Genomic DNA, 14,441 nt, shown 5'->3' with positions numbered 1-14,441 from the left:
TGTAAGCACCTGTCGGACTATGGGGAAAAGGAGAGGCAGAATGGAGAAACTGGCTCAAACTATGGTTCCACGTCCAGAATGATGCAGTTTAAATTGTGCCATGAAAGAGAACCGAGTGCTCTCTATAAGATTTTTAGGAGCTACTGTAATTGAGACAGTTATGGCGCTATGAATCCAGGCCGATTTGACTTCCATCCCTTTGTCGTTTTCAAGTGGACATTGGCATTTGCTCAGCCCCATTACAGATGATTATTTTATAGTATTGAGCATCATAAGCATTAACTAAATGGCGGTCCTGTTATTGGTGTGACTTTTTAAAGGATATTCCAAATTCTCATTAACTCGATATTCTCCATACTGCCAGGAGGATAAAAACAAAGCATGCACCTTAAGTTAAAGAAAGAAACTCAATGTTTTGATCGCACATACTATAGGTATACTCTTCATGACCGATTGCAATGCATATTTACAGGACGACTGTCTGAAACCTGAATCCACCATGAGCTGACACCTAAAAGAAAGAAACAGGAAAAATGCTAGAAAAGCCTCTTTTTTGAGGAGATTTGGTATCAAATGGCATGTTTTGGTATGTTTGTTTGCTGTGGTTTTCTCAGCAGAAGAAACCTGAATAATGTGTTAACATTTGACAGCAAAGCAATTATTCATCCACAAATGACATTTTCAAAGCTGGTAATCAAATATCACCGTGTCTGCAGTGGAGTGTGACTCGTTCATATGCAGGTGGTGTGGCTTTGCTGTATGTATTGTTTGTGACCTTCCCGGTGGCATGTTGGTGTGCAAAGCTCTGTGAAGTAGAAGTGTTCCTCTTTAGTGTTCTTCAGTTTACAGAGCACAGATTGCTCAGTGTTTTTCACCGAGGACGAAGCTGCTCATGGAGAAAATAGTCCCCTGTGAAGCAAGCTACGCAGACTGACATTTTGCCCCTACACACACACACACACACACACACACACACACACACACACACACACACACACACACACACACACACACACACACACACACACACACACACAGAGGCTGGACACAGTCACACACATCCACATGCACAGATGAACAAGTAGACTGTTACAATGAGAGTGAGCAGTTCTTGCCTAAATTGAACTCATTACCCACATATGGCTCAAGATGCAGTCACATCACCAAACAATCTTATTTAACATTTTTCTGAGCAAAGTGCAGCGCATGAAAAGCATGTAAATGCATACTTCATAACCCTATATTTACAATGAACGGCTCCATGAACAACTGATCTCCATATTGTTTATGTGCACGCAGCACACAGATAAAGAAGACATATTTCATGAGTGACATCCTGCATGCGGAGAAAACAGTTTATATACACCCACACAAGCTGGCAAGTTATGAACATGATTCACGAGCAGCTTGCAGTGAAGCTATACATAGAAATGCAATGTAACTTTTAAGACTGAGAGAGTATTTGGAGGGGTCACATGCTGTGCAGATGGTTTGTGATGAACAAAAGATTTAACTAATAATGGAATATTCTTCTGAAGTTTTTGCAAGCCTGTTTCCTTGCCTCACATGCGTCTATTTCATTCACAGTCGAAAGCCTCTGCTGCTGCTGTCTGTATCTGTAATAATTGTTGTTTCATCCTGATTGTATAATCGTTTGCCTTTGCAAATGGTGTCGGTGACAGTGATTTATGTTTGTTCATTTTGTTTTTCTCATCAATCTCGACTGGTAGCCAAACGGAACATCACAAGAATTCAGAATCCCATTTTTAAAAATGTAAGGACAATATGCTTTGTTTTTTCCTGCTCTGATGTTTCCAGGCCCAAACCCAGCTGCCTCTGTCCAATCAAGTAAAAGAGTAAAGGAGCCTCAATATTTCATGAAACTAGAGTTCAAAGTTAAGTGCAGGACTTATGATGAAAACTTGAAGCTTAAAAATATCTCTACTCCTGTTCACGGGTTTGATCTCTGCTACCCTTTTTTTTTTTTTTTTGGACTTAATATTGAATGAAATGTCCAGAGCCATCTTCTCAAGGGCCAACAGTCTTTCAACATTTTGTAAAAACCTTCCCTCTCTGTTGGAAGTGAGTCATGTAAGCTGCCTATTAAGATTCAGCTCGATGTAATTGTGCCAGAATGAGACACATGTGCAGTTTCTCCCAGTCAGAAGTACCTAGGTTGAACTCAGGCTGAGTGCTTCACAGAGGCAACATCTACACAAATAGTTGAATGTGTTTAAAGATATTGAATAAATATTAAATATAAGATGTTATATTTTGTGAGTTTAACAGAAACACGTAATTGTGGTACATCCTTCTAATCAGAAAACCACAGTGATCCAAAATGAAGAGCTAGGACAAAAACAAAGCATGCATGCAATTACATGAACATTTTAAATTGAGTAATTTAACAAAACAAAAAAAAATGCATTTGGCAATCTGCCTTTAAAAGCTTACTGCTAATCTCATTGTTGAGTGCAGTGTGTTTCTGTGGGAAAGGTATCTCGATGGGGCACATGTGCAGACTGACAGGTGCTGTGGCCAGAAAGGCCTGTTGTTTGGCCTTGGGCCACCATTCTTGTCCTGTCAGCTCAAATCTCATGGACTCCTCCAAATGATGTGTCAGATCCTCGAGAATCCTTGTCCGGCTAGCAGCACTGATTAAGAATTGAACAAACATCAGCTTCCCAACTTGAGACATAGCTCAAAACGTTGACAGCGTGGAATGAGAGTTTTAAAGATGAGAGATAGTTTAGATAGAAGAGGCAAACTCAAACTGATGTGTAACGTGTCTGAAATTATGTCTTTGGTTTTTATTCTGCAATTTTTACATGACGAGCACGACGTCCTAATTATTTAATGTTGTACTTCTGCTCCTGCCTTTTCTTCCTCCTATCATCATCATCATCATCATCATCATCATCACCACCTCCATGTGTATGAAGACGGTTTAAGTGTAGATTGCTTACAAAGTGTGTCAATGCATTGCTTGATTAGAGGGACCTAATAGCATATTGAAAGAAGATGCTTGTTGTCTGGTCACCAGCTCAGGTGTTAACATAGACGCTGGCCACTCAGTGTTGAGTGTCACTGCAAACTGAGTCACTAAATGGCAGACAGGATGGTGACTTTACTCACAGCTCACTCACTTTGTTAGTTTAGTTACATTGGCAGTAGATTTATTAATGATGTGCATGACACATTTGTCTCTCACAGACCTGCTCCTTTTTTCCATTCTCCTCATAAATTTGATTTTTCCTTCTTCCCATTAGCTGGCGTCTTGGGATTCCACTCGTGGCTTGAATGGTAGCCTGAAGGAGAATCGGATAGAGAGCGGCATGCAGGGAGTGACGCTCAAGATTGTAACATTGCTGGTAAGTTGTGGGAGTACACTGAATCTATTAACACTTGACCTGAGTAGGCTAATATCTGAGTAAGAAAACAAACCCCACAATATAGAAACAAGCACATCAGCACACTAATGAGGCTGTTCCTCACACCCACAGATTAAGCAATTCTTTCTCTGAAACACACACTTGAACACACAGAATACTGTGAATTCTAGTTTTAATAAAAACAATAACGTGAATTTTGATTAATACTACTTGCCTTGCTTTCTTTATGTTAATGACACTCAACACTTCCTACAGATGTTACACAGTAAGACAATTCATTTGCATTAAAAGTATACAGCAGGGAGCAAGCAAAGACAATAAGAAGGCTTCTTAGAAAACACCAGCGACGGGGAGCTGTTATCACGGGGTCTTGGTCACACTCACTTGGAAGATGAACTTAACGTCTTCTGCATCTTGTCCTGTGAATCTAGAGGAACAGACGGCTGGTAAAAATCGACCCTACTTTGCAGCAGCTGTTCTCCAACTAACATCAGCAGTTCTAGCTGCTGAAGTCTCTCCTGTCCTCCTCCTCAGTCACTTCTCCTCCCTCTCGACGTTTTTTCCTCTTCTTCACACATGATTTACCTGCACCATATTTATTCACATAAGTTCTGCTCAGCTCTCCCCTGGCAGTGTCACTTAATCAAGTCATTTGCCTCTGCCCACTTTAACACCCCTCCCTCGCTTCTCCTCTCAGTCCCTCTCTCCCTATCTTCTTCAGCTCTCTTTACTTCTTCACCCATTTAATTCTGCCCTGACACTTTCAACCCATAAAGAAGAACCACGGTGGGCTGCAATAAATTTAAAATGGCAATTTCCACGTTGATGAACCATAGCAGTTGCCATGGCGCCATGTGTTACAGGTCAACAGTTGCGGAGGAAACTATTTTATTAAGATGGAGTTTAAGTTGGATCACCTTAGAAGCTTTTCATAAAGGTGTCACCCCAACGTTCTTAAGATGACTAAATGTGTCCTCACCTCAGGCGCCAATCTGGCCCCGAGGAGATTATGGTGCATCTTGACAAATGGCATGCTTGTGATTAAGTACACATACTCTTCTATCTTCCAGTTTGAGGAGAGTTCGAGGATAAATTGTGGGCTTAGACACAGAATCCACACACGTTCAAATTCCTCAGCATTATCATTGTCAGTGACGTCTTATCCAAAAACTCCTTTAACCAGCTGTACCATATTCATCCAAACAGGAAGAGCCTTTTGTGATGGTGGCAGAGAATATTCTGGGTCAACCCAAGAGATACAAAGGTTTCTCGATTGATGTCCTGGACGCCCTGGCCAAGATCCTTGGCTTCAAGTATGACATATACCAAGTCGGAGATGGGAAGTACGGCTCAGCGCTCCCTAATGGATCTTGGAATGGCATGATTGGAGAACTCATTGGCAAGGTTGGTGTGTTTTCTTTTCCATTTTTTTTAATTCTCAGTCGATCATTGTCCAGATTTCACTCAAAATGATTATTTTTCTGGGAGTCAGGCCACATTGTCCTGTTTTGAACTGGGAGCCCAATTATAAGGCTCAGTAAAGTGGAAAAGATTAGAAAAACATTGTATGGGCCAACAGCATCTATCTGCAAATCAGTTTTCTCCAGTGGATGATATCACAGATTGATTGAGTTGGGTGTGATTTGGGGTTTTAGGAGAACACGGAAAAAGTTTGAGAACTTTACAAAAGTCATAATGATGGCCCATGTTTCTGTTCATATTTTATTACTTTAAGACACAGGCACTCTCACCCCACAATCTTATTTTGTTATTTATCAGAGGGAGCTGTGCGATTGACCAATTAGAGTGAACAATGTGGTGTTAAACACAAGAATCCTAATGTGATTACTGCCTCTGTTTCCAGCATGTGTTCACTGAAATTACTGGAGGCAACTAATGTTTTCTGTTGGACAGAAATAGACTTTATACTTCATTACACAAGTTATGTTTCCTCAGACAAACCACATTACATTTACTGATGATGGATAATCCTTTTTTTCAACATAGAGTAGTCAGATAATTCAGAGTGGAAATAATCTAGACTTAAAAAGCACTCTTGAGTTCAAACCTCCATGAGGGCTTAATGATCTCCCTGGTTATTATAACCTAGATTCCAGAAAAGTTGGGCCATCAAAGTTAGCAATGTTCGGGGTAGATGACAGAGTAGTTCTATGAGGCAAGGTAAAGTTTGGTCTAATAATGATCAAAGATCACCGTGTCAGAAAATGAAAAGGATTTCCTCCTGCTGAGAGCATGAAGATGCACAAAGAAATTATCTGTCTGAGCGGGTAGTCGAGAAATATGTGCATTTTAAAATTGAAAATGTGTACTGACTGTAGTTCTTGTAGAAAAGCATTAGCATTACCAAAACCAATTGGTTTCTTCTTTTTGGGAATGAAAAGGTGGATGCCAAATTTCCCTCCAATTTTACTGTGACTTGTACAGATATGCCAGAGACACGGTGGCCTGACGGTGTCTCTAGAGAAACAGATACTGGGTTTCCACAGTAAAACCACTGTTCTAGTTAGACGTGTGATGGAAGCTCAGTTGAAAAGTGAATAGTTAGAATGGTGGGGACATGAAAGCAACATATAAAAGTCTTAAACACATGCTGTTGTTTTAAAGAGAAATGTTATAAGGTTACGAAAATGAGAACGTACTGTATGACTCTCCATCCACAGCGAGCCGACTTGGCCGTATCGGCCATCACCATCACCCCAGAGCGCGAGAGTGTGGTGGATTTCAGCAAGCGATACCTGGACTATTCAGTGGGGATCCTGATGCGCAAGGCCGAGGAAAAGATTAACATTTTCTCTTTGCTGGCACCATTTGACCTGGCAGTGTGGGCGTGCATCGCTGCAGCCATCCCTGTGGTGGGCATCATGATCTTCCTACTCAGACGCATCCAGGCAGTGCGCTGCCAGAACAGTGCAGGAGGCCATCCGCCACCTTCTGTCTCCACTTCGCTTCAGAGCGCCATCTGGATTGTCTACGGTGCTTTTGTGCAACAAGGTGGGTAATATGGTTTCAGTTTGGCATTCACAACATGCAAGGACAGCTGTTAGAACTCATGTTTGTCATATATGGGAGGGCCAAGGCGAGGCAAGCTTCCCATACACCAACCTCTTAACAATTTTTTACATTTTTCTGTTTGAGGGTGTATTAACTGATCAAGTCAGTGTTGGATGAATGAAAACCTGCCTGCTCTTGGTCTTCAGCAATACATCATTGGACACCAAGCACCACCTACGTAGTTCTTAAATGCAAAACCCAAAACAAACAAAAGGGAGGAAAAAATGTTAAAAATGTTCAAAACTACTTTAAGGAATTAAGGACAGAGGATTAAAATAAAAAGTCTAATCAATGAAAATGCGTATGTGGACATAAGTATACAAATGCTGATTCAGTAGTGTCAGTTTGAGGCACAACGCCCACCCTAGCATTTTCTAAAGGTGCCCTTGTCAAGGAGAACGTCCCATCTTTAGGTCTGGTGGAGATCCAGGAATGTCCGGTTTCGATAAATGACTACTTCAGCAACTGATGTTAAAGCCTGAACTGCATCTATCAAAGTCTGGCATGCTGCCTTTGAGCCTTTTTTAACCCAACTCCCACTATACTTCAAGAGAAGCTAAATTCCACATCCTTCCTCTGCCTCTTTTTTTTTTCATTCTTCATTTTCTGGCTCGCGTTCCAGCATTGCCATCTTTTGTTTCAGTCAAGTGGATTACATTATTTCTCGGGATGACGTAGGTCACTTTGATATGGATCTGACTACTGATGCATAGTGTGCTATTATCAGAGAGCATAAACTTGGCATCCATATCCCCCCCAATGATTTCATAATGATATACCAGCACTTGGCTTAGTTTTGTTGTGTGTTCAGTGCAGATTAAACTATCCACGCACAGACAAACTGACTGTCCTCGCTGCCTTTTTCAAACGGGGACTGCCCCTTATGTTCCATAATGAGGTCAGGGAGAGGTAGGACATAATCTGAAACTGTCGAGGAGAAATGATGAAAATAACTTTTTGCTTGTAATAATTTATTTGTGTAGAACAGCACAAGTGCTTTCCAAAGGTAGCAAAAAAAATCACAAATAGAAAAAGAACAGAATAGATAAATTCTACAAATAGTAGAACAAGTGAAACTGTTAAGGTAAACAAAATCTGGTGATGGCACAACAAAGCTGTACTATGTAAATAAAAACATTTGCAAAAATGTGTCTTAAGTCAGGATTTAAAAGCAGAAACAGTGTCAGCAGATCAAATACTAACTGAAGGACTTTTAGTACAGCAAATGCTCAATTACACTTTGACCTTCAGATGGACTCTGGAACAGCTAGCAGGCTTAAACCAGCCAATCTAAGAGTCCTTTTTGGATGTTAAGGAGTTAAGAGTTCACTGATGTACTCTGGTGCCAGACCCTGTTAAGCCTTGTCAGACATGAGCAAGATTTTAAAATGAATTCAAACAAAAATCGGTAACCAGTGAAAGGAGGCTAAAACTGAGGCGATGTGAGGAAGTTGTGCAACCTCTCAGGCACAGAGGCAGGTAAGCAAGGTGTTACAATAGACTAGGCATGGGGAAATAAAAGCATGAATAATTTTCTCTGTGTTGCTAAAAGATAACATTGCTCTGATCTTGAAAATATTCCTGAGTTGGAAAAAACATGACTCTACCATTTTTTGTGTGTTTTGTCCAAAACCTGCTGTTGCAGATAACACCCAGGTTCTTAACAGTGCACATAATACTTGGGGTAAGGGGACCGAGCAGTAGCTGTACTTGACAATGGAGTTGCTCAAGGCTGTTGATAAGCATAAGTTAGAGTTTAACTGCAAAAAGTTTTCTGGCATCCAGTCTTTCACGTCAGCTTTTTGCATTCAGAGGTTTTAATAGAGAGACATCACCATATATAGGCTGCATAATAGTGAAACGAGATGTTATCGTGATGAATGAAATGACCTTGTGGTAGTACATAGAGAACAGAATTGGTCCAAGAATTGATCCTTGAGGTACGCCACATGTCGTCTGTGCAGCTGAAGAGATGAATGAATCAATTCAGACATAACATTTTCTCAGATAGGAGAACCAGTCCAGGGCTGTTCCCAGAAATGTCAACCCCATTCTTAAGTCTATTAATTAGCATAGCATGATGGTGTTGAAAGCTGCGCAAAGGTCAAGCAGTACCAGTACAGAGCGGTGTCTAGAGTCTGTGGCCATCAGTAAGAAGAGCTCTATCAAAAATGCTGCTATTAAGAGCTTCCAGAAGTTGTTCTGAAATTGGATTCTCAAGAATTTTGGAAACGGACAGAAGGACAATTTTGAGGTTGATCTAAACCTTTTTTTTAAACTGATAGATCAAGGCCAGGTCCTTTTAGCAGAGGCTGAATACAGGCTATTTTAAAATAATCTGGGACACATACAGAGCAAAGGGAGCTGTTTAAATTTGGAGCAGTCCAGGGTCTGTTTCCCCCATCACGTCTCTGAACAGGTTAGTTGAATGATATCCAGACAAATGGTTGAGGGTTTCATGTGGGACACAGTGAAGTTTCTATATCAACTGGCCGTTAGCTGTGTAGCATATGAGGACATGAAACAATCATGGGAGAAGTTGGAAGGGCAATGTTTGCTTGAATTTGGTGAATTTTGCTGAGAGAAAAGTTTCCTCTCACAGTCAGCAGCAGATGAAGCAGAGGGACGAGTGGTGGGAGGTTTGACAAGCTGATGAATGGGTGTACGTAAAAATCTGGAATTGTGCTGATTGGTAGTTATTAACTCAGAAATATTGGTATTGTGCCTCCTTTTGATTATAGATGACTGTAGATTAATTTGCAGGGAAACGACTTGGAGTTTTCTTGTCCTCCAGTTGCATTCTATTCATGCTTTTTAAAGGTTTTGAATGCCCTCATTGATCCATGGGAAAGAACTGACAACATTTTGTCTTTTAGCGGGAAGTAGGGCAACAGGGTTCAGTATAATCTCACAAATTTGATTTAGTGTTCCTCGCAATTTGTTTATATCTGACTTAAAAGACAAGTAGTGCTTTTCCTTGTTAAAAAGGAAACAGAATTCATTGGCTGTATGTTTAGCAACTGCCTGAAACTGAGAGGTGTGCTTACAGTTTTTACTGCAGTCTGCAACACACTGGTGGTCCATCATAAACACATTATTTAAGCCCATACCGAGCCAAGTTTAAAATATGACCATGGTCGCTATGAGTTGGGCCAGAGACATGTTGAACCAGATTAAAGACAGTACTATTTAAGACCTTGTCCAGTAACCCTGGGAGCACTGAAAAACACTCATAGCATGGGGGGCACAGTCCACTCAGCTGACCATAGTCACCAACCTTTAAGCAAATTTCTGCCAAAAACAAAAAGAGATTGTAATGGATTAGTCTGAGTGGGTTAAATTTCGGATAATTTAAGGTTTTGGTGGTTAAAAGGCCTTCAGTCAGTCTGAAAGCTTGTTGAGGTTGTAGCAGACAGAAGAAGCTGGATTTCGTGGCCAGTGTTGAGGTCAGACATGTGGCTGAGGTGCGCAGCCACTTGAGTAAAGTATATTATCTGTTAAAATGCGTGTGCATAGGCCGTTGGGGTGAAGACCATCCCTCCTAAAGAATGATCGATGCTTCCAGAAGAGATTCAAATTATCATTAAAATGTATGCCATGTAATGGACAGGTGGACTGCAGCCAGGTGTGGAGACTTAAAATCCTGCTAAATCATTCAACACCTCCTCCAAGAGAGGGAATCAGGAAAGAGGTGAAGACAAGTTTGCTGCTGGCTTTAAGTGTATCAAAAAGACTAAGATGATGCTTATCAAGAACACCTTGGATCTGCTTTACAATATCCAGAAGACTGGTGTCACGAAAGCAAGGGGTCACAGCTGAGTTTCCTCTCACGTTCCACATAATGGAGGCGCCAATAACTAATGTGGATGGGGGATGAGGGGGTGGAGAAATGTCAGATGAGATGGGACAAGGAGGCAAAGCAGGTCAAATCTGGGATGAAGTAGCAAGCCAATGGAGGCCTTCATGACTTGGTCATACTTCAGTGGTACTTACCATTAAACACACCAGGATGAGCCAAGGGTCCAGGCAGAGTTTGCAGTGGCGATGGCGGGCGCTGTGACCCATCCGATGACGCAAGTGACGGAGGATGATACTGACCTGCCATGGGGGGGAAGCTGGATGATCCAAGATATTGAATCTGTTTGCCAACTGAATGTCTCAGAGAGTTTAATCAATTTGTTTCAAAGACAGAAGAGACTGCACCACAGTCGAGGGTAAGTTCCAGTAAAGTTTCAAGATGCACATTTCACATTCAATGACCTTAAGAAATCAGTCAAAGCCATATGTAATAAAAGTGACTGATGCTGGAGTGCTGTGCATTTGACAAGGCCTTCGTTTTTTTTTTTGGCCAAGCTGTCCTAAGGGCGCAGCTGTGTTGATTGTGACACTTTCAGACAAATATGTTTTCATTACATTTCACACTCCTGAATCTTTCAGATGACATTTCTGTGGCTATACTCCTCAAAATTAGAATGTGTGCTGACATTTTTCTCATGCACCTCATAAGCTGTTGGATATTTGGAGAGAAAGAGTCAGTATGACAGAGAAAAAGTGAAGATAGAAAAGCTAATGTGACGAACCGGTCTTTTCCCCTCAAAGAAAACTAGAAAGGGCAAATGATTAAAGACATGAAGGAATGAACATTAAAAAGACAGCATGAATATGAATATAAATGAGTGCTAGACTCTTTGAAAAGACTGGATTGGGATGTGTAATAGAATATTAAAGTGCAAGTAACATTTCAGGGTAGGTGATTTTGAATACACTAAGCTCTTGGGAAAATAAGTGATGAAAACGTACAGTAGTTCCACAGAAACATCACATGCGTACAGCTGAATGTCTCCAGTGTTACATGCAAATGCAAAGTGAGGAAATTACTACTTGCAGCAGCTTTAGAGCAAAATGGTGTTTAATTTAATGGCATGCAAACGTAAGACTGTGAGTCTGAGTAAAAGACTGTCCAATAATAACTATCCCATTTAACATTTAAAGAAGAAGAACTTTGTTTTCCTTGGGTATATTTACAAAGCTAGAGAAAAGAAAAGGGATGATGACATGACGAGGCAATACAGAGAAACAACAAGAACCATAATTAAAAAATACAGAAATACAGATAAGGTTATGTAATGATCAGTATTGTGCGTGTTTGTGTGTGTAAAGATACAGAGGGGATGAAAAGAAAAAAGAAGGGTAAAATAAAATTAAATACAAATAAAACTCAAAAAGATCAGTCGGGCCCTGGGGTGGAAGAGGTGTCGGGTAAAGCCAGGACGGGTCTGGACAGCTCGGTAAAGCCAGTTTTATCCATTTATCCACTAATTTATTTGTCCCTGATTTTATCCATTTATTTCTCTGTTTTGGCTTTATTTTATTTTTTCCTTCTCCAGTGTCTTCTTTCTGTCTTTGCAGCACATATTGTTTTGGGGTATTTACATTAGGTTAGGAGCAGGACGGCTGCCTGAAATCCTGTCTGGTAATCAGTAATGCGATGTTGCACAGTACACAGTGAAGATGGTGCTGTGTGCCTCTGTGTGCAGTTTCTACATGTGTTTATACCTGCGCCTCCACAGGCAGTGACTCCATCCTGGGATCGGTGGCTCTGCGTATCGTCATGGGCAGCTGGTGGCTCTTCACCCTCATTGTGTGTTCGTCCTACACAGCAAACCTGGCAGCCTACCTCACCGTGTCACGCATGGACAATGCTGTCCGGTAAGGACAATACCCTCATGTAACATTTTCTGTCACATTGTTTTAACACAGTCAAATGCACTTGATTCTCCTCTTGTGGAACCTCAACACAACAGGGGATTTACCTGGTTAATTGAGGTATTTTACCTTCAATGTCAATAGCACTGCAATTGATCTTGAAATGTGTTACCTCTTTCTTTACATTATGATTGTGAATAGTACATTCTATAAATTACACTGTTAATATTAACAATGTCCAGATGAAGCTGTTTTTGGCCTCAATCCAAATCCTTTAAAGCCTAATAATGCCTAAATTACCTAAATCTTGATTAAATATGTATCTGAGACTGAAATATCAGATGTGGCCCTCCAACTTTGATACACCTTAATTTTCACCAGCTGAATACTGAAGGTCCTGGCTCAAAACTATTAAGTTGATAAGCTTGAATTATTGTAATGATAATAAGGAAAGCTTAACTGAAAGAGCTGACCTGAAGCGATCCGCCAGAGAGAAGACGTGTCACTCTGTAGGAGTTGTTGGAACAGCAGAAACGAAGTCAATGTTTTGTACACTGAACTTTGAGGAAAAAGAGAGGAGAAAATAATGGATTTGTTACTGTTGCAGTGAATTTTGCCAGCCCGGGTGTCAGAAGAGAGTCAGTCACAGGTTCAACCAAATCATTTTTCACATTAATGCACTTTCATTTTCATTCTGCAATGCAGTGAAATGCTCACAGTGTAGAGCCCAGCAGTCATTAAGAGAACAGTGCTGCAGCATTAGCAGGCTGAGATGAATGTTACACAGTAGAGTTCAGTAAGAGGAAGATGATCGTCTAAAGGTAGTCTTCATTGTCGCATACAATCACACTTAGTACAGCTTAGTGAAATTTGCCTGCACCATTTTAACCCATGTCCTGAGGAGCAGGGGGCAGCGACTGACAGGAGAATCGACCTAAGATACAGATACACACAAGATACACGCAAGCATGGGGAGAACATGCTAACTCAAGCTGCTAGCCTAAAGCATAGAAGAGGAGGGGCTTGTAGTCTTCAGCCCCACAAGTGATACCACTTAAAGCAATTCATCAAGTTTCTCACAGCTCCCTCTGGAGGCACCAAAGGATTATACAACTTTTTCACATATCCAGCAGCACGCCCTGAGACCTGTAAACATGCTTTGATGTATAAAAACGGTGGAGTTCCCCTTTTAAGCTTCCGAATGCTTTCATGTAATCATTCTGTGCATCAGCCTCGAATGAGTGTGTGTATGTCTCTTGAGGTATGTCTGCTATGGTCCGGTCAATATTTTAACTACATGTGTGAGCATCTCTCGTCAGCTGCAGTTGGTACAGAGTGTTTGGTCTGTGTGCTTGTCTGTAATTTTTGACCTGCTGACTAACAACTAGCCTGTCCTCAGTCCAAACGCTGTTTGTCAGTGAATCCAATTTGGTTTTGCCGTCTCCCCAAAGAATGGGCAGAGAGGCTTTTGATTGCATTGGGTCCGTCTTCTTTTGAACAAATAGCCACATGTGGACATGTGAGAAGAGGGAGCGAATGCTAAGCAGCACACACACCTCTTTGCAGGTGTGTGTGTGTGTGTATGTTTGTTTATATATGGCAATTGGCAATTACAGTGACATTAATCTTTCTCGTATTACATTTGTTACCGTTTAGGGAACAGAATCAACCTACGTAACTGTAACTGATTGCATTTAGGAGTTCGAGGGTTGGAGAAGTACACTGTGACCAAATTACAAATTGGAACAATCACATGCTGTGCATGTCCTTATCTGATGTCTCTAGTCGTAGCTACTTTATAAAACTTGTCATTCATTATGCAGAAAATCTGAGCAGATTTTAAGCAACAAAACCTGAACAGTGCAAACCAAAACCAAAATTATGCACATACACTATTCATGGGCTTTTTCTTTAGAAGAAACTGTGAAAACTGTACAGAACTACAGCACCTTGTGATACAAAATGTATTCAGTTCAATAGCCTGTGCACGCTAAAGCTTTCCTTACTGTGATGAGAAGAGCAAATTATTGCAATCCCAAAATATGTTAATTGGTTTCTTCAACCAGTATTTCAAGCTGAACTTTACTTTTGTACTCCATTACTTTCCTGACATGTCTAAGACACTTCTTAAAGTACCAAACATCAGGTCTTACATAGCAGGAGTGTGTTCAAGATACCTCTGCTGCTACAGTTACCAAATGACAACCTGTGTGAGTGAATACTCTGCCAGTGTGAATCTCACTGTAAACACATTGATGCAAAATCTTTGAC

General features: G+C 40.9%; 1 protein-coding gene across 4 annotated transcripts in view; it reads left to right on the top strand.

Annotated features, from left to right (window-relative positions):
* The window catches only part of grid1a (glutamate receptor, ionotropic, delta 1a), a 230,555-nt gene that overhangs the window by 199,846 nt on the left and 16,268 nt on the right, over positions 1 to 14,441 (top strand). For all 4 annotated transcript variants that reach the window (XM_076743102.1, XM_076743103.1, XM_076743100.1 and 1 more), the window contains 4 exons: positions 3,270 to 3,371; positions 4,599 to 4,796; positions 6,074 to 6,404; positions 12,035 to 12,173. In XM_076743102.1, the coding sequence (XP_076599217.1) occupies positions 3,270 to 3,371; positions 4,599 to 4,796; positions 6,074 to 6,404; positions 12,035 to 12,173 (770 nt within the window). The remainder of the gene's footprint in view (positions 1 to 3,269; positions 3,372 to 4,598; positions 4,797 to 6,073; positions 6,405 to 12,034; positions 12,174 to 14,441) is intronic.

The sequence above is a fragment of the Chaetodon auriga genome, chromosome 11 (assembly GCF_051107435.1).
Source record: "Chaetodon auriga isolate fChaAug3 chromosome 11, fChaAug3.hap1, whole genome shotgun sequence".
Lineage (NCBI taxonomy): Eukaryota > Metazoa > Chordata > Actinopteri > Chaetodontiformes > Chaetodontidae > Chaetodon > Chaetodon auriga.
This window is presented reverse-complemented; position numbering and strand designations above follow the sequence as displayed.